This window comes from Myotis nattereri (assembly GCF_964212035.1).
Source record: "Myotis nattereri genome assembly, chromosome: 8".
NCBI lineage: Eukaryota > Metazoa > Chordata > Mammalia > Chiroptera > Vespertilionidae > Myotis > Myotis nattereri.
The window spans coordinates 5933675-5952705 of record NC_138083.1 but is presented as its reverse complement, the minus strand read 5'-3'; the positions used below and the strand labels follow the sequence as shown (position 1 = coordinate 5952705).

General features: G+C 52.4%; 2 protein-coding genes across 3 annotated transcripts; one reads left to right on the top strand and one right to left on the bottom strand.

Annotated features, from left to right (window-relative positions):
• The first annotated feature begins 6629 nt into the window (after positions 1-6629).
• On the top strand, positions 6630-11794 carry TUBB1 (tubulin beta 1 class VI). 2 transcript variants are annotated; one of them, XM_081096418.1, is made up of 5 exons: positions 6735-6878; positions 9429-9537; positions 9997-10091; positions 10235-10345; positions 10464-11794. In XM_081096418.1, exons 4-5 carry the CDS (start codon positions 10285-10287, stop codon positions 11540-11542), a joined length of 1140 nt encoding a protein of 379 aa, XP_080952544.1. In that variant the 5' UTR covers positions 6735-6878; positions 9429-9537; positions 9997-10091; positions 10235-10284; the 3' UTR covers positions 11543-11794. The 2 variants fall into 2 exon arrangements, with proteins under 2 accessions (XP_080952543.1, XP_080952544.1); XM_081096417.1 differs by lacking the exon at positions 9997-10091 and having other exon boundaries at positions 6630-6878.
• Positions 11795-15192: 3398 nt separating this feature from the next.
• ATP5F1E (ATP synthase F1 subunit epsilon) lies at positions 15193-19023 on the bottom strand. The gene is made up of 3 exons (XM_081098010.1): positions 18863-19023; positions 16790-16916; positions 15193-15340 (listed from the first exon to the last, which is right to left on the bottom strand). The coding sequence occupies exons 1-2, from the start codon at positions 18892-18894 to the stop codon at positions 16793-16795; spliced, it is 156 nt and encodes a 51-aa protein (XP_080954136.1). The 5' UTR covers positions 18895-19023; the 3' UTR covers positions 15193-15340; positions 16790-16792.
• Between the last annotated feature and the right edge of the window lie 8 nt (positions 19024-19031).

Here is a 19031-nt window from a genome sequence, read left to right as displayed (position 1 = left end):
TGCAGCGTGACTGCTAGGGAAGGGCAGGCAGATCAACATGAAAGGCCGCTGGCCTCAGCAGGAGGACGAGCCTGCGGGGCTGGCCTCCCGGGGCCTGCTCCTCTCTCCGCACAGCAAGTGCACCTGAGCGCAGCTTCGGGCCTTGGCCGACCTGGCAGCCGGTCCAGTGAAGGCATTTGTGATAAAGACTCATCTTCTCCAGCCTGGAGCAGAGGGGACTGGGCAGGGGCCCCCCAGCTCCAGCCACTCCCTCCTGCACTCTGTGTGCCCTGCTGTCCCACCTGGGGCAAGTATTGCAGGTGCTGAGACGTGGAGTCCCCTGAAACCACTACCAAGTCCTCTCTCTGGAAGCCTGCCTGTGCCCTGGCATTTTCCTCCTGGATGTAACTGAGTCAGTCAGTCCTGTTCCTAGTGGTGCTTAAAGGCAGAGGCGATGACTTTCTAGAATAGTCTCCAGACTGGGGAATCATCTGTCCTCTTTAGATGTTGGAGGTGGGGCCAGCTGCTATCTCCCCATTTTATAGGTGTGAGACTGAGGCTCCACAGAGGTCAGGGGACCTGTGCTCAGCATAGGCTCGTGGGTGGCAGGTTAGAATCTAGTCCCCCCCTCTTTTCTTTTCCTCTATAAAGTCTCCTGACACACACATGATCCAAGGCCACAACACAAAAACCTATTATTTCTAAAAATAAGGTTGATTTCCCTTTGTCCCGATAAAGAGCACACATACTTTCTAGTTGGGCCGTTGCTGGCCAGCTCTCCCCACTTGAAGGGGGGTGCGGACAGGTTGTTTCTGCGTCTGTGGAATTTCCTCGGAGCCTTCGCCCCTCCCTTCAGGCCGTGTTGTGGCTCCCACCCCGCAAGCTGCAGACACTTGCCATTACTCCACATTCCTGCATTTGGCCACATCCTGGATACCCGTTTCGTTTGGAGGGATGCCGACCCTGCTCGCCAGGCAAGCCTGGCTTCGCAGGGCACTTCGGCGTTCTTGGCAGCCGCAGGGCTCCCTGCATCCACGTGGCCATGAAGTCAGATGCTCAGTCTGAATCCCAGACGCCTTTGCAGGGGAGGCCTTCCGATTGGGTGGGTCAGGTGTGACCTCGTCCTGCTGCTGTCCCCAAAGGCATCACCGTTAACCCCTCTCTTGGCTGCACACACTTGCCTCCCTGGGACCCCATTCGTGAGGTTGGCCGTCAACATGACCTTCAGAACACGTTGGCCACGGCCGAGCCAGAATGTTGAGCCCGCCTGGGAGCTGCCCGTGACCTCTGTCTGAGGGGTCTTGGTCATTCATGGTCAGATCCGGGGGCTCTCTGAAGTCAGGCAGTCACAGGTATTTGCTGAGCTCCTGGCATGTGCCAAACCACTGTGCCAGCCCCTGCCTTTGAGGAGCTTACACTCGGGAAAGGGGCACGTGGAGAAAGGAAGCCCCCGGGAGTCGAAAGGGCTTGGAAATGGGTAGAACGGGGCCGGCTAGAGATGGGCTCTGGGGAGGGTGCTCCAGGGAGCGGAGACTGGTGGCGAGGACACGGGCATGGAAAGTGCTGGACTGGCGAGGCAGACGGGAGAGACCATGCAAAGTCCTCGACACGCAAACATGCTTGGTGGGTGCTCACCTGGAAGAAGCCAAGGGGCACGAGGCAGCAGGGGTGGCTGGCCCACACCGGTGAGGTCACGGAGAGCTCACAGCTGCCCTCAACACGCCCCTCAGGCCTCCGGCGGGCACAGCTGCTGTGTCCTGCCTACCGCCCGTGGCCACGCTTCCTGCAGGCGCAGCCCGGGAGGAGTGGACCCTCCGCCCTGCATCGCAGTCTCCGCAAGCCCCCTCCCCACCCGTCCCGTATCTTCTCTGAGGCTCTGAGCCGCGTGGGCTGTGGTGAGGGGGCAGTTCTCCCTGTGGCAGCTGGCTCCTGAAGGGCAGGGCCTGGCTTATGCGATAAGATCCCTCTGGTGGCCATGGGCGGAGGGGATGGAAGGAGGCAGAGTGAGGCCAGGTGGGGCCGGCTGTGGTCATGGACGGGCAGCTGATGATGATGCCTCGCAGCAGGGAAGGTGACAGCAGGCCACGGCTGCCTGTCTGGGAGGTAGAGCTGGCAGGACCCAGGTGTGGGCCAGGGGTGAGGAGAAAGATGAGGGAAGCAGTCTGGGCTCCTCAGATGCCTGGTTGGAGGCCAGCAGGCTGACCCCTCCCAACACCTCACATTGTACCCTGGACATAGGGGCCCGAAGGCCTGCAGCCTGGCCCGTCTCTGCTCCTGCCACCATTCTGGGACTCGAGTGAGCCAATTTCTTCTCCGAGCCTCAGATTCCCAAATGAGGTGGCGGAGAACGTGGCAAAGGCCAGTGGGAAGGGGACCAGGGCTGTCTGTCTGCATCCTTGGAGAGCAGGGCCCCCCTTCCCTACTTCCCTGAGGACCCTCGAACCCCCAGAGAGCACCTGGCCAGTATTTGTTGGATAAACGAATGGATTTCTGAGAGGCGCACGGCAGAGGTTTCTTGGACAAACACTGGGCTTGAAGAAGGGTAGGTTTCTGTTTGATTTCAGCTCCAGGTGCGGGCGGTGTTATGCTTATCTCTGTTTCCGCCGCGGAACGTTGCTTATCAGGTCCTGTCCTGTCCGCCTTGGGACCGGGAGAGGCTTGGTGGAGAAGGCTAAGGTGTCCCTGCAGAATCACGGCAGTTCGGGGAGGTGCGTGAGCGTGCGTGAGCGTGTTTCCTCCTGCACCGTGGAGACGGCACAGCCCAGCTCTGACCCCTGTTGTGCCCACAGAGCCGCAGTGTCTCAGTGCTGGGCTGGAGGCCGGGGGGTGCAGCGTGGCCCCGAGGCCAGCGTGGTGTGGGTGCCATGGGGACTTCGGCCGGGGGACCAGGTCTAAAACTTCCCCATGAAGCCAGCAGCCTGGCTTGTGGAAAACAGCCATGCTCTCCCAGCCCTCCTCTCTGCGAGTTCCTTATTCTTCCTCCAGAACTTTCTCTCTCAGCCAGAGACACCCCGAAGCCGAGGACAGGAACGGGGAGCTCGGTGCAGCTGATCTGCCCACACCGCTGACTCACGCGTAATGGCCCCTCAGATGTCATTTTCTTGCTAAGACATTTGGAAAAATTTCTGCCTCTGAATCACAAGCAAACACTGTAATTCAACAATCTCCTCGGAGTTATTCACGGAACTTGGATGTACCCAGAAGAGGATCAGGGGCGGATGAAATCAATGAATTCTAAGTGTGCTGTGTTTTTCCTGATTATATTTCATTTGTCAAATGGGGGGGGCTCCATCTGACCACTGGGGGCAGCTCCTGGAGGAAGTCTGGGAGCAGCCGATCTGGGGTTTCTGGTGACACTTTGGTTTTCCTTATCATCGTAGTTCTGTTCCCATAATAGGCCCGGGGACGTGCAGGAAGGGGCTGGCTGCCACCGCCTCTTCTCGCGGCCCAGCTAAGGGTCATTTCGGCGTCCGCAGGCAGCGGCTTTCCTGGCATGCAGTGGTGTCACCACCATGCATTCCCTGGGATGCTTTTGCTCCTGCCCTCTGCCCTCTGCCCTCTGCCCTCTGCCCTCTGCAGTGATGCTCGCTGATGCTCTGAGCTCCGGGCAGTCACTGCTAACCTGCCTTTGCCGCAGCCCTTCTCTGGGGGACAAAGGACTGTCCTTCGTCACAGACGGCCACTCCATCCCTCCCTGCAGTTCAGGGCCGGCTGGAGGGTCACCTTCCTCCCGGCGGGAGAGCAGGGCAGTGTCCCAGGAGGGGCTGCCACTGCTGGTCTGAGAAGGGCCCTCAGGGGAGAGCTCTTTCCGGGGCACACAGCTGCCGTCACCAGGACAAAGGGGTGCGGAGTGGCCGCTTTCAGACCCAGGCCTTTCTCACCACCCTGTCCCACCCAGACATTTTAAACCCCGACGGCCAGCCTTCTGTGCCCACAACTAGCTCAGCCTGGCACATAGTAGGTTCTCACTGTCCAGAAATGAACGGTGCCATCTATACAGGGAGCCGCAGCCTCTAACACCCTTGGAAGCAGACTTGGGAAACACCGCGGGCAAAGGCCCAGTCCGCACAGCGAACCGGCGACCGCTACCCCGTGTCGCGGCTGAGAAAACTCAGGTTCAGGCAGGAGGAAGGCCCACGCGCGGCCGAGCCTCGGCCCCGGACCGCGGGCTCCCTGCCCAGCATCTGCCCTCGCCCCAGCGGTGTCCAAAGCTGAGTGCAGTGCCGAGACTGAGTAAACACTGCCAGCAAACAGCTCAAAGCAAACAGCCCCTCTTCTTTCCTCCTCTTGCCAACTGCCCCATTAACAGCAAAACCTTTCAGGCGCCCATCTGGGAGCCTGGCCTCCCCTCCCTGAGCAAACTGAGATGACCAAGAGGAATGTGCTCCGGGTGGAGGCGGTGGGGGCCCAACAGCGAAGAATGGGCACAGGGACCTAGCAGCCCCCGCCTGGCTGTGTCCCCGCAGCCCACACGGCCCTGGGAGCACCTCTAACAGCACCTGCGGTTACCCATCAACAAGCCGCTTAGCGGTTGGAGGGGAAAATCCTCCAGCCTGCCCCCCTCCACCCCCCGCCCCATGAGGATAGACTCTGAATAAATACATTATTGCCTTTATGAAAACTTGCCATGGCTGCTCAAACTTGCCCAGCTGTCTGTGTGCGCTCCGCAAACATTTGCTGAGGCCCTATTACCCAAGGGGCAGGTGGGGGACTCGAATGTGGAAAGATAGCGGCCGTTTCCAGACTGGCGGGAGATAAAGCATGAGGATAAGTGATTAACAAACAGGACCAAGGAAAGTGCTGGGGCCGCAGGCGTGTGTGTGTGTGTGTGTGTGTGTGTGTGTGTGTGACCCAGGGGCTGAGGGGAAGGTCAAGGTGCTCCAGGAAGTGACAGGGGAGCTTCCCTGGGACTCTGGGACTTTGTAGGAGTCTGATGAGCCAGGGAAGGTGGGGAGGTCAGCAGGGGATGAGGGAAGAGGGCACCCAGGGAAAGGGAGTGGGGTGACACCTATGAGAGCTGAAAGCTTTTTTTTTTAATTTGTGAAAAGTACTGCTAGACACCCGAATTCCTTCGTCTTGAGTTTATACTTCCTCCTCTTTGCCTTTGAGGGTGGCATGGCTTGAACCAGAGGCCTCTGTGACGCCTGCAGTCACTGCGATCTGAGCAGAAGGAAATGCCAAGCTGGAGAAGTGTCACAGGAGCTAGCCCTGTGCCACGCTGGGGGAATGCACCTGTTGTTAACATCTTGCCACGCTGGGTCACCTCGTTCCACGGATCGCATTTTTATTGTGTTGCATAAATGTTTGCGACTGAATTGCTGGCCTGGTGACTCTTGACCCTGAGTGCGTCATAGTCTCCTGAAAACAAGGATTTCTATTTGCATAAGCCCCAGGCCCCGATCACACGCAGGAACTCTAACATGGACACAGTGCTATTGAGCAATGTATGCCGTGTATTCAAATGCCCACAACTGTCCTAGGAGCGCCCTTCACAGCGCCTTTGCCCAGTCCAGGCCCGGCCCAGCGTCACGGGCCTCTTCCGGACAGTGGCAGATTAGAGCAGCTCTCGTGCCGGCCCCCGGGGGACAAGTCCTCCTCCCCCACCTCTCGGTGTTGCTTTCAATGGACAGCTCAGGTCCTTCCTGTGGGTGAATGCCTGTGGGAGTGAGTAGAGGCTATTGACCACCCCTTCCCCCCAAGTCCATTGTTAGCAACTGTTCTTCGCCATCCCCTGCACCCCCATCTCAGGCTGCCCAGGCCGGGAGGACATAGGGTTTAGGAGTCAAGGGTCTGGAAAGGCTTGGGAGGCAGGGCTGACTCCTCGACCGACATCAACTATCAGGTCAGGGGCAGGGAGGACAGGGACCAAGGCCTCTGGGGCTGAGTCCAGTTCAGTCCTGCTTTTGAATCCACATCCTGGGGACTTGCCTTCCTAAGTCAGTCACCCCCTCAGAGAGCTCCGGGACGCAGGGGCTGCCTGCACCAGTCTCCTCCATTCCCCAACCCCCAGTTCCCAAAGGTGTGCTCGGGATAGGGCAGGTGCCGGTTGGTAGCTGTTCAATGACCAGGGCCCGCCTCGGGGTCCCTGGCAAAGGCTGACGAGGCCTCGGGAAGCAGGTGCACACGTGCCAGGGCTCAGACTGAGATGTGGCCCTGCCTGCACCCCCAGGGCTCTGTGCTGCTGGGCAGGGCTGGCTGTGGGTAGGAGGAGGGGGGGCCTGGGCCTGGTTTTGCAAGTTGTTTGCTGGGAGCTCAGGGAAGCACGCTGAGGACCTGGAAGAGCGGGTCCATCCTCTGCACCCCCCAGTCTGGCTGCCCTCGGCTGGGCCTTAGCGAAATGGAAGTGTGGGTGGGCGTCTCTCTGGCCCCCGGCGCACTCTTGGTCTGCTCAAGGAAACCACTGGCAGGCAATGAGCCCCAGCCAGCAGGACAAGAGCAAAGGGGACAACAGAACGCAGGGCTAGAAAGGGTGATGAGGGGCCAGGCTCAGCTGTCACACCACATGCCGAGAGTCCATCTCGCAAGCCCACACCTGGTGCTGGACCGCCGGGCACGTGCGCAAAGGCAGCCTTTGGTCGTGAACTCTAGGAAATGACCAGGCAATATTCTGCACTGGGAGAGGAAAAGAAAACCCCCTTCACTAGGATGATAGGCAGAGCACAGGAGGGCTGGGGCTGGGGCTGGGCCTGTGCTGGGCACACCCCTGGGTCACACTGGGGGGAGCTGGGTCAGCTGGTCCCATCACTGGGATGACCAGTCGTGTTGGGCTCACGCTGGTGAAGGGTGTCTCTCCCAGGGTCTGAGGATTCCGTGAAGATCTTGCCCTTGGGCGCAAAGCAAGGATGCGTGAAATTGTGCACATTCAGATCGGCCAGTGTGGTAACCAGATCGGAGCCAAGGTAAGGCGCCTGCATTCCTAGCAATAGCTTCACCACGGTCCATGGCGCCACGGTCCATGGTGCAGCCAACCAAGAAACTGCCCTCCGTCAGCTGAACAGACAGCATGCACTTGCTGGGCGTTTGATTATTAAACAGCCTTTAATTAGAGACTCAGGAATTAGCAAAGGTTTAAAGGGTTAATTTAATTCATGTTAATTTTGTGGAGTCTCTTGTGTACGATACACATCAACTATTTTTACTTTTATCATCTTTAAGCAATGAACTTTTTATATCTGAAAACAGTAATTTGTCTCCAAACGTTTTCCAGAGTTTGTTGGGAAACGTTCAACACCATATCATGAAGCTATCTTTCCCTCCTCTTTAGGTTATAAAGTTAAAAAGGATCAACTGCTGTTCCATTTAATATGCAACAGAAAAGTAAAAGGTAAACCTACAAGGTTTGTGCCCAGTAGCAGTAAGAATTAAAATAGACCCTCTGGAATATAAATGAGTTTTTCTCTTCCCCTCTTAAAATGTCTCAAAGGACCTGGCTCAGTTGGTAATGCTAAGAAGACAGTGAGAGTGCCCAATGCCTCCAGCCCTAATCTGAAGATGACCAATTCTCTAGTATCTGATTGTTCTCATTGCTGTTTTTAAATTGCTTTTACAAGTATGAACTGTATTAAAACTGTCTTTAAAATTAAAAAAAAAAACACTGGTGAAAGACAGCATAAAATTTACCACCTAACTATACCTCTCCCCTCCTCCGCTCTTATTAAATTCAGGCTATTGTATTTAACTATTTAAAAGACTATCTCTCAGTGCCTCTTGCAAACCTGAAACTCTGTCCCTGCTAAATAGTAACCCCGCATTCCTCTCCCCAGCCCTGGCCCCACCAGCCTACTCCATCTCAGTTTGACTTCTCTAGGTCCCTTATGTAAGTTGAGTCATCAGGATTTGTCCTTTTGTGACCGGCTTGTGTCACTGAGCACAATGTCCTCAGGTTCATCCAGGCTATAGCAGGTGACTGGATTTCCTTCCTTTCTTTTTAAAAAATCCTCATCTGAGGACGTTCTCATTGATTTCAGAGAGGAAGGGAGAAACATTGATGTGATAAATACTAATCGATTGCCTCCCAGAAGCCCCAGACTGGGGATCGAACCTGCAACCTAGGTATATGTCCTGACTGGGAGTGAACCCACACCCTTTTGGTGCACCAGACGATGCTCCAACCAACTGAGCCACCCAGCCAGGCTCCTTCCTTTCCTAAGGCTGAATATCGCTTGTGTGGGTGGACTGCATTTTGTTACCATTCATCCCCGATGGACACTGGGCTGGGTCCCACTTTCTGCTGCTGTGGATGCTGCTGCTATGCAGAAACCAGTCTTTGAACGCAGGGGTTTAAACCCTGGGACAAAGATGACGACTGCTTGAAGGGAAGCAGCAGCCTTCCACATGACAGTGATAAGATGTTCAAACTACAGCCCACAGAGGAGGCCCAAGCCCCCACAGCCCTGACGCTGCAAGATAATGTGCACGGAGGCATTTGAGAGGGAGAGCAGTCCAGATAGGGTCCTCGCTCTCACTCCAGAGCTCTGTGGCCTCCCGGTCAGAACCACAGCAACTACTTATTATTTGGGTCCCTAAGAACTTGAAGTTACACTTAATTTGTGGTATCACAGAGCTTAACTTCATTGATTCTTCCACACCCTGAACAGTGTTGGGCACTTACTGCAAATAAGACCATGGTCGGAGCAGAGCCGTCATTCACAAGAGGTGGCGGGTGACTTGAGCATAGATGTTTTCATTGCACGGGACGATGGGCTTCTCCAGGGCAATGAAAAGAGGGCGTCCGGTACCTGTTTCCATACTGAGAGCTTGGCATGTATGTACATTAATAAGTACTGTCTGTGTGATTGAAGGTGCAATGTGTTTCAAACAGTCACAGGAGGGTAAGCTATGCATGATTTTAACTGTGTGCACACCTGATCATCAGAATGCACATTGCTTGCATCGGGCATAGATGTCCCAGTTACGGGCTTTTGAGTAAACTGCATGAAAATAAACCTCCAGTCCGGGCTGGGAAGGAGCCTGCAACCAAGGTATGTGCCCTTGACTGGAATCAAACCTGGGACCGTTTAGTCCGCAGGCCGACACTCTATCCACTGAGCCAAACCGGCTAGGGCCTGGAGTCTATACTGTATATGCTTGGAGCACTACAGGTGAAATTAGAGCTACATTGTGATGTGAAATGCTAAACAGCTTTAGGGTACACAACAGCCTGAATTTAATAAGAGCAAAATCCAACTTCATGTATGTTGACAGTTCATTTGGGGAATGCAGGTGGGTATGGAATGCAGTCTTCAGATGCCTGTGTAGGAGAGGCACAAAGGGAATGATGCCACGGAGAGGATTTATGAAAAGAACCAAAAGCACGTCTTGGGAAGGGACAGGCCGGGAGACCCAGGGAGGCAGGCCCAGGGCCACCTCCGGTCTTCCTGTCCCACCTGCAGCCAACACAGCCTTTTTCGAGTCCCTCTGCGCACTGACCACCCCTCCTCTGCTTTCAGTTCTGGGAGGTGATTGGTGAGGAGCATGGCATCGACTCGGTTGGGAGCTATGGCGGGGACTGCGCCCTGCAGCTGGAGAGGATCAGCGTGTATTACAACGAGGCCCACGGTAGGATGCTGTGCTCGGGGCGGCCAGTGCTCACAGGGGACCACGAGATGTCCATGGGTGACGTCTGGGCACCTCCGCAGGACACTGAGTGACGGGTTCCCCAAGCCCTGTTCAAAGAAGTCACTAAGGGGGGGGGGGGGGGGGGGGACGTGTCTTAACACGTGCAGTTTAAGCACCAGCCTTCCCATTTGGTTTTTAAGTAAAAACCAGCAGCATTTCCAATAGGAACAGAATCTCTGTCGTTGGCAACATAACAAACAAAACAATAATGGAAACATAATGTTTAAGGCATTTGTAAATTTGTGTGTTGTCAGGGTCCGGGTGTGATTGCGAATCTCTGTCTACCAAAGACACTATTTTTTTCTTGGGCGGGGGGGGGGGGGGGGCAGTGTCACAAGGTTCCATTTTGATGAAACATTAATTTTTATTTTATTTTATAAATATTTTTCTTGATTTCAGAGAAGGGAGAGGGAGAAAGAGAAACATCAATGATGAGAATCACTGATCGGCTGCCTCCTGCACACTCCCTACTGAGGGTGGAGCCCACAACCCAGGCATGTGTCCTTGACCAGAGTCGAACTGGGGACCTTTCAGTCCCCAGGACGACGCTCTATTCACTGAGCAAACTGGTTAGGGCGAAACATTAACTTTTAGAAAAAACAATAGTTTGCTGACTTCTTCCTATCTTTCTGCACAGATAAGAAATATGTGCCCCGAGCCGTCTTGGTGGACCTGGAACCTGGGACGATGGACAGCATCCGATCTAGCAAATTGGGAAGCCTCTTTCAACCAGACAGTTTTGTCCACGGTAGGTTTTTCCGGAAGGTTCCATTGGGATGAGAGAAGGATGCCTGCTGATGGCGTCCTCCTCTCTCCACCCTGCCTCGTCTGCCTCTGGGTAGATAACCACGTGTCCTCTGCCACAGGTAACTCTGGGGCTGGCAACAACTGGGCCAAGGGCCACTACACGGAGGGAGCGGAGCTGCTGGACAGTGTCCTGGACGTGGTGCGGGGCGAGAGCGAGGCCTGCGACTGCCTGCAGGGCTTCCAGATCGTGCACTCGCTGGGCGGGGGCACCGGCTCAGGCATGGGCACGCTGCTCATGAACAAGATCCGGGAGGAGTACCCCGACCGCATCCTCAACTCCTTCAGCGTCATGCCCTCGCCCAAGGTGTCGGACACGGTGGTGGAGCCCTACAACGCCGTGCTGTCCATCCACCAGCTGATTGAGAACGCCGACGCCTGCTTCTGCATCGACAATGAGGCCCTCTACGACATCTGCTTCCGCACCCTGAAGCTGACCACGCCCACCTACGGAGACCTCAACCACCTGGTGTCCTTGACCATGAGTGGCATCACCACCTCCCTCCGGTTCCCGGGCCAGCTCAACGCCGACCTGCGCAAGCTGGCCGTGAACATGGTCCCCTTCCCGCGCCTGCACTTCTTCATGCCCGGCTTCGCCCCGCTCACGGCGCAGGGCAGCCAGCAGTACCGGGCCCTCTCGGTGGCCGAGCTCACCCAGCAGATGTTTGATGCCCGCAACACCATGGCTGCCTGTGACCCCCGGCACGGCCGCTACTTGACGGTGGCCTGCATCTTCCGAGGGAAGATGTCCACCAAGGAGGTGGACGAGCAGATGCTCACCGTGCAGACCCGGAGCAGCAGCTGCTTCGTGGACTGGATCCCCAACAACGTCAAGGTGGCCGTCTGCGACATCCCGCCCCCGGGGCTGAGCATGGCCGCCACCTTCATCGGCAACAGCACGGCCATCCAGGAGCTGTTCACCAGGATGTCCGAGCACTTCGCGGCCATGTTCCGGAGGAAGGCTTTCGTGCACTGGTACACTGGCGAGGGCATGGACATCGACGAGTTTGTGGAGGCCGAGAGCAACATCCATGACCTGGTGTCCGAGTACCAGCAGATCCAAGACGCCAAAGCAGGTCTGGAGGAAGATGACGAGGTGGTGGGGGAGGCAGAAATGGAAGCAGAGGATAAGGAGGGTTAACCAAGAGAGGCGGGCGCGGGAGCGGCTCTCCACACGAGCGCTCTGGGCAGCAATCCCAAGGCTGCTCTGCTGGGCAGCACGGAGGACACAGCACACAGCCACTCATTGCGGGCTCGGACACACAGACACGGCGGGGCGGGGGCGGGGCGGGGGGGGGGGACAGCTCCGATGGCTTCAGGCTCTTCTCTGGCGCTGTACTCCATGCGCATTGTCTGCACTCCTTTGAATAGTAAAGTGAATTTATCACAAAGGATTCCCTTTGTCTACAACTTTGTTTACTGTGTGAACAGCACACGCGGGCAGCAGGACAGCACATGATACGTGGGGAGGATGGTACCTTGTAACTGTCAGTGCATCTGGACTCCTGACTCGGTGTCCTGGGCTGCTAGGACTCTGCCCAGCACCCCACCTCTCACATTTGCTGGCTTCCAGGAAAGCCAGGTGACCAAGTGGTATTGGGGAGTCACACAGCTGAGGCAAGTGAGTCAACACCCACCAGGAATTGTGTAGTCCTTGTGCACAACGCAGCCACCGACTGGACTGGAAAGGGGGAAAGGAAGGGGAGAAAAGTGCAGGCCAAAACCCAAACCAGAAACGACAGGCAAAACTCAGCAACAAAACTCAGGAATACCCACCAACCCATGCCTGTTACCAGCTTTCAACACATACATGTACTATTTACGTTTCTTACTAGTGTTAGACTCTGGGACCTCACTGACCACTCTCTTTGGTGGTCAACCAAGGACCTGCAGCGGTTCTCAACCTGTGGGTCGCGACCATCGGAAAAACACATATAGCATATCAGATACTTACATTACGATTCATAACAGTAGCAAAATGACAGTTATGAAGTAGCAACAAAAATAATTTTATGGTTGGGGGTCACCACAACATGAGGAGCTGTATGAAAGGGTCGCGGCATCAGGAAGGCTGAGAACCACTAACGCTACTTTGGAATGGCCTGCCCACTCCCATCCGGTCACCACCTTCTGAGCACGATGCCAGTCCCTGCTCACTCAGAAGGGCACAGCGTGGGCTCGGCAACGTCCCTCCTGGTTACAGAGGACATCATCTCATTAGGGAACTTTTACAGTTCAGATTAATTTGCAGAAGTTGTCATGATGTTTGCAGGATGACACAGCTTTAACCATCACATGGTTTTCATCTGCTCTCATTGCAACAGGACCAAACACACAAGAGCATAATCAAATCGCCTGTAACTTAATTACAGCTTACCTATTTCCAACACGCTGCCGGCCCTGAGGGCCGTAAGGGTTTAATGGCCTACAATTACCACTGAGCTCTACCTTGTTTGCTCCGCGGACAGCAGGGATTCACTTGCGGACACTGGGTCCTCGCCTCCCGATTTGCTTCCATAATCTGCAATAATAATGAGGCAGCAAGTGCAGGCAGGTTTGGGGGGCTTGGGGGAAAGACATAGCTCATTCTGGGAAACATTACTTTTCATAAATGCATCAAAGGAAATGACTGAAATTGCCAAGAGAAAATTAAAATCTTGCGGTCGGCAGTATAGCAAGCCTTCTATTTACAAAATGAGAAGTTTTAAACACTTTCTACTTGAGGTTCAAGAATCACTAAAAACACAATCAGATTGAATAAGAAGTTGCACCTGTAAGCTCTTACTTTGAAGCTGTGAACTTCCTTAGATGCTAAAAAGTCCTACAACCTGTGATTACCTAAGAATTCATACTCATGCTTCCTCAAGCACTTTCCTCCTCAAATCTAAAAAGGCAATTAAGTGGATGGGAGGAAGGATATAAATCTAAATTAAAAAGAAAAAGACTTCTGCTGACTTATATTACTATAAAGATTTTTGTTTGCTCAATATTAATCATTAAAGTATAAAGAAATTCAATTTTAAATGGCTCAATTGCTTTATTTCAAACTAAATAAATTGCTTTTCTTGGAGTCTAACCACCCAGATTAATTTTAGTTAAAAATATTTCAAAATGCATCGCATCAGCCTACTCTTTTGTATGGTAGAAATAGATTTAAAAAAAAAAACAAAACAAAAATTAAAAATCCAGAAACCAAAAGAAATCTGTCCCCTCTGATTCTGAAGAGTCGATTTATTTAGTAGTATGGTCGTTACAGTGACATTGGTCTCTCAGAGACCTACATAGTAGAATCGAATTTTAGAGTTTGTCCGATGCCGTCACCTCCCAGCCCAGAGCACTGCAAGAGATTAACGACAGCCTCAACCATCCCAACCAGTGACTAAAATATCCACAACACGATCTGATTGGGGCCCCTCGTAACCTGGACAGTTCTGCCAGCTACCCAGCAGGGCTGGATGCAGAGTTTATTTAATCAGTTATCAGTTCAGGGTATTTTTCAATCACAGAGAAAGAGCCTCAGAGAATCTTTGCTGGCAATAAATTTATCTTTTATTCAGTTCCTTTATAATCCTTGCCATGTCACAAGCCCTGTCCCTAAGTCTCACCTCCAATAATCACATTTGCCTCCCTAATAGATGACTCATTTCTAATTACTTGGCTGGAAATTAGCTCTTTGCCTGCCCCTCATTTTGTCTGGTTATCAAAAAGGCCTAAAGGCCTCATGAGTCACTGACTCCTGTTTGTATGAATGATGCTTCCTAGTCCCTCCATCACCTAACAACCCAGGTGCCCAGACTTCAAAACAGCAGGACAACAGCCCAGGGCAAAGGACCACAGGAGCTTTAAGTGGCTTTTAGCCCCGCTCTCCCACTGCTCTGCTGCTCCCGGCGTGCCCTGTGCTGAGAATTAAATAAAACCTACAGGTCAAGTGTCCTGGGGCAGGGAGTCTTCAAAGACATTTTCTGGGCTCCTTCTTGGCCCTGCTAAAATTATTAGCTTAAGTGCCGTGGTGAGAGCTGGTCCCAGGGCATGAACTGAACCGTGTTTCAAAATTTCCTGTTCAAACTTAGTTCTCTATTCTCCAAAAACAGCTAAAATTAAGCAGTTAATGCTGCAACGAAGTTTTACTCTGCCAAGTGCTTCCAAGTTTCAAAGAGAGATAAAAACAAGACACTTACAATAATACTTCATCCATAAATATTTAATGACTAAATGAGTCACCTCACAAACACCATCTAACTGTTGTAATCATCACCCCGAGACTGCAGTTAGGAGCCTGGATTTTAATTTCAGCTCGGCCATTAGTTCGATAAGCTGGTGACTGAGGCTGTGCCTCATTTCCTATGAGCAATACTCCCAGAATGTAAAGATTCATTCATCAGACAAGGTTTTAAGTGCACAAGAAAAACATAAATACTACAATTTAGTATTTTCCTTCTAATCGAGGACTTGAGTTATTATTTTCATTTAAGCTACTGGCCAAGCAGCACACTACCCAGAGAGACGGCGGCCTGCACCAAGCAGGACGCTCTGACACGGCCTCCATGATTCAAAGACAAGGGGCAGCCAGAGCGTTAATGACACAGTCTGTCAGCTAATGTCATGAACAAGAGTACTTTCTATTTTGAGACACTTTCAAACTGTTTCCTGTATCTCTTTGGTCCCTGGATATTAAATCTGCTTCCCCTACTTGAGACACCTCGGTTCCCAGGGTCACGGCCCAGCAGTTGTGCAGACAGTTCCCATGAAGAAAAAGAACAAGTCTGACAGAAACCAACACAACAGCCGGAGGGGAGCATGTTTCAGTTTATTGGCAATGTCAATCCATCAACAAGACAGGCGTTACTTTCCCCATGAAGTGCGATCGTTCTCAATCTGCCGTAACCTGTGCCCACACATCTTCACCTTGAAAATGTAGCATTCAAGCTTCAGTCAGGGTCTAGGAGAAAAAAGAAAATGCAGACGTTGCTAGTCCTCTCTGCTTTCTTGAAAACCCAACATGAATGGGGAAATAACCTCCTTACAGTGAATTACGTAACGTAACGGTGGCTTCAGTGCCCTCGGCTGAGGAGGAGCCTTGGCTCTTGGCAGGGCCTTAGCTCAACAGGCACTTACTTCCCTCAGTAAAGCCAAAGCCTTGCCCAGCAGTAAAGAAACTACTTTGCCTTTAAAAGACACTGAACCCCCTGTGCTGAGGGGTGGGGGCCGAATCCCCTGCAGGACATACAGAGAACGGCCAACGTTTTGGTTCCGGATCTGGACGCTGCTTCCTGACCCAAGGATATCACAAGGTCATGGGAGTGAGATCCGGGGTTTGGCTAGAGTCTAGACTAGCCTATGCTGCAGAGCAGGGCTGTGATTCTGTAAGTTAGCTCACTGTTAAAAACAAAACAACCCCACATAAAACCTGGTCTCATCACTCAGAATTATGAGATTATACAGAGAGCCCCTAGAAAAAGGACTAAATTCAAAACACTGTATCTCTAGACTGGTAATAAAATATTTACTAATTCAAAATGAAAATGAGAAGCGCTTAGGGGAGACAGTTCCAATAAGTAAAATTGCTCATAACCACAAGCTGCCAAAGGATTAATATTTATCACATTTCCCTGCTACTGCGGGTCGGAAGCTTTTTGAAAAGCAAAACAAGAAAACGAAATCTGGGAAACATCTCTCTGGTAATTTACTTCACTTATCTTTGAAATGAGAATGTCCAAAAAAGTGGTTTTTAGAGCAAATCACTCTAGAAGTTCAGAGCACAAAGGTCAGACTGCTCCGATGCGCGGAACTGTCCTGTGCGGTGCAGAAGGGAGCTTATCACTGCCATCATCTTTGGAGACGTGCAGTGGCCAGACCCCCGGAGGGCACAGCACATTCGGCAAAGCGGGCTCACTGCAGGGCCTTGCAGACTCTCCTGCCTGATACATGGCAGGACCCTTGCCTGCACTTGCAGCCCTTCATTAGGCAGCGCTATGCGAGAACATTAGCAGGTGTGGGGGAAAGAAAAACACAAAGAACTATAATTTTTCAAGCTCCTGAACTCTTATGTAACACCAATAGCAATTACAAAAATGGGCAGTTTATCCTCCAGATTATTTGACTTTGTGCAAATGAAACAAGTTTAATTAAAATGAGATGGATCTCTACCTAAGCACGGCTAAATGAGCTGAAAATCAATGTGCCAATTGCTTCTGCTTGTCAGGGCCCCAGACGACATTCTTTGATTTGCCAAGGGACTTGTATAACCCGTATGCTTTACATTATTATCCCACCAACTCCTACATGGACTAATTGGCCAAAAATGGGACAAGTTCAAAAGGAAAATTACTTTTTTTTAAAGTACTCTCAAAATTTAAGATGCACCTCTTCTAACTCAATCAGAACTTACACATTATTCCTTCTTCACTTTCACAATTTTGACACTGCTGCTGGAAGTCTTCTCGGCGCTTGCTTTGAATTCAGCCTTCAGTGCATCCCGCACTGCTTTGGCACAGATCTGGGAGTAGCGGATGTAGCTGGGAGAAAATGAGAGACGATCCAGAGTTAATTATCAAGGAACCAGCCAGATTGGTTGTGTAACTGGTTTTCTTTTTCTTCCTATATTTTTAACTTTGGTTTGAGGGTCCATTATTACAGAACTAGATTTAGAAATGACAATGCCAACAGGAATCCATACAAAGAAAAAGAAGACCAGGAAGAAATATGCCAGAGTCTTCACTGGTGATAGGATGGGTGGGCTTCTGTTTTTGTACTTTATGTTGTTTTCCCCTCTTTAATACATATTAACTTAAAATAAAAGATGCACAGCTTGGCTGGCGTGGCTCGGTGGTTGAGCTTGACCTATGAACCAGGAGGTCATGGTTCCATTCCTGGCCAGGGCACATGCCTGGGTTGTGGGCTTGATCCCCAGTGTGGAGCGTGCAAGAGACAGCTGATCAATGATTATCTCTCATCACTGATGTTTCTATCTCCCTCTCCCTTAAATCAATAAAAATATATTAAAAAATAAAATATATATATATAATATATATATATATTTTAAATCCCATAGCACAAGAAGCAGACCAAAATGTTAATGGAGTCTATAACATGAGGGATTCCCTCCAATTTCTCTACTTGAAACTTTTTATATTATTCCGACAAGGTAAAGTATGTATAATTAAAACAGAAAAAAACTATTTTGAATTAAAAGTTCTCCCTGTGATTAATTATTTAAAGGTTTTCCTAAGCATACTGGATCCTGTTTCACAATTCTGCCATTAAACATACTTCCCAATCAAGGTTTCCAAATTAAACTGCACCAGTCCTTTGAGAATATCATCAATTCTAGCAAAATGTCTAACAGCCTGCTTCCTGTTTGGTAGATGGACGCCCATCAACATCTTATTTTCAAGATGTCAGCTCACTTGTACACTTTTTGAAAACAGGAAGGGGGGTGAGGGGGGAGCGATGCTGTCTATTTTCTCATGTTTTCAGATTAGGGGTTTTTTTTTTGGCCAAGAGGTAGGCGTTCCAATGCCTGCTTCCACTCTTACTAATTGGGTGACCTTCAGGCTGTTCAATCTTTCAGCTCGTTTATTCACCCAGAGAAACAATAGAATAAAACAGACGGGTAATTACACTCGCCCCACCTGTGGGTGGGCGGAGGCGAGACAAAGTGTGAAAAGCATGAGTCACCCCTTCCCGCACACAGTAGGTGCTTCACACGGAAAGTGTGGTGTCAGTCACAGGGACTGACATGGGGCTTAACGTGTTAATAAACGGTGCCCATTCCTGGGACACCCTCCTCCCAGTTCTGCAGTCAGGCGCTCTGGGGCTGCGGGGGCGTCTCCCAGCCTCTACCCACGGGCGCCACTAGGAGGTGCTACTTTATCCGGACAGGTGAACAGGTGTGTCCCTCGGGCCAGAGGAACCAGGAGGGACCGGGCACCCAGCACCCAGAGGGGTCCTCCCCGGGGCACTAGCTGCTATGTCCTCAAACGGGTTCCAGGAGCCACCGCCACCTGTGCGCAGGGCTCTCTGCAGGTAAGAGCAACGCAGTTAATGTACCATAAACATACGAAGTGTGCACCATCGTCAAGGGCCCCAACTGGATGCTGGAAGGCAAACCCAGAAACGACTGGCAGTGGCCACATCCAGAGGGCTGTCCCCCAATCTTCCAGCTCCCACGTTGTATGTCACCTGCTACTTTGACAACCGATGTCGTGAGAGGGGCAAAGGACCTGCGCTGAGAGCCGCCGTCTCTGGGGGGCGTCGCGCCGGGGGCGGGGCTGCACCCCACGTAGGCGCGCAGGTGCTCGCGCGCGCGGCCCCCACGAGGCTGCGCCGGCTCCCAGCAGCAGCCGGCCGGCCCTAAGCCCCGGAATGCCGCCATCTTGGGCGCGCTCGCCTCCCGACCCCCAGCGCCCGCGTGACCTCTGACCCGGCCGCCCCGAGCTCCCCTCCCGAGGCCCGGGCCCACCTGAGTCCAGCCTGTCGCCAGTAGGCCACCATGATGCCGCGAAAGGGGGGGACGGTCGGACCGAATCGTGAGGACGCCTCAATGTCGGCTCTGCGCGCGACCCAGCGGCCGGAAGGTCAGGCCTGAGAAGCGGAAGGGGCGGGGCCCCCGGCCTGCCAATCCAGCCGCT

Excerpts from the sequence above, each read along its gene's own strand:
- TUBB1 (XM_081096417.1), top strand. The coding sequence starts at position 6,822 with ATGCGTGAAATTGTGCACATTCAGATCGGCCAGTGTGGTAACCAGATC. Across the intron at positions 9,538-10,234 it reads GTATTACAACGAGGCCCACG|ATAAGAAATATGTGCCCCGA; the intron begins GTAGGATGCTGT and ends CTTTCTGCACAG. Across the intron at positions 10,346-10,463 it reads ACCAGACAGTTTTGTCCACG|GTAACTCTGGGGCTGGCAAC; the intron begins GTAGGTTTTTCC and ends CCTCTGCCACAG.
- ATP5F1E (XM_081098010.1), bottom strand. The coding sequence starts at position 18,894 with ATGGTGGCCTACTGGCGACAGGCTGGACTCAG. Across the intron at positions 16,917-18,862 it reads TGGCGACAGGCTGGACTCAG|CTACATCCGCTACTCCCAGA; the intron begins GTGGGCCCGGGC and ends ATTTTCTCCCAG.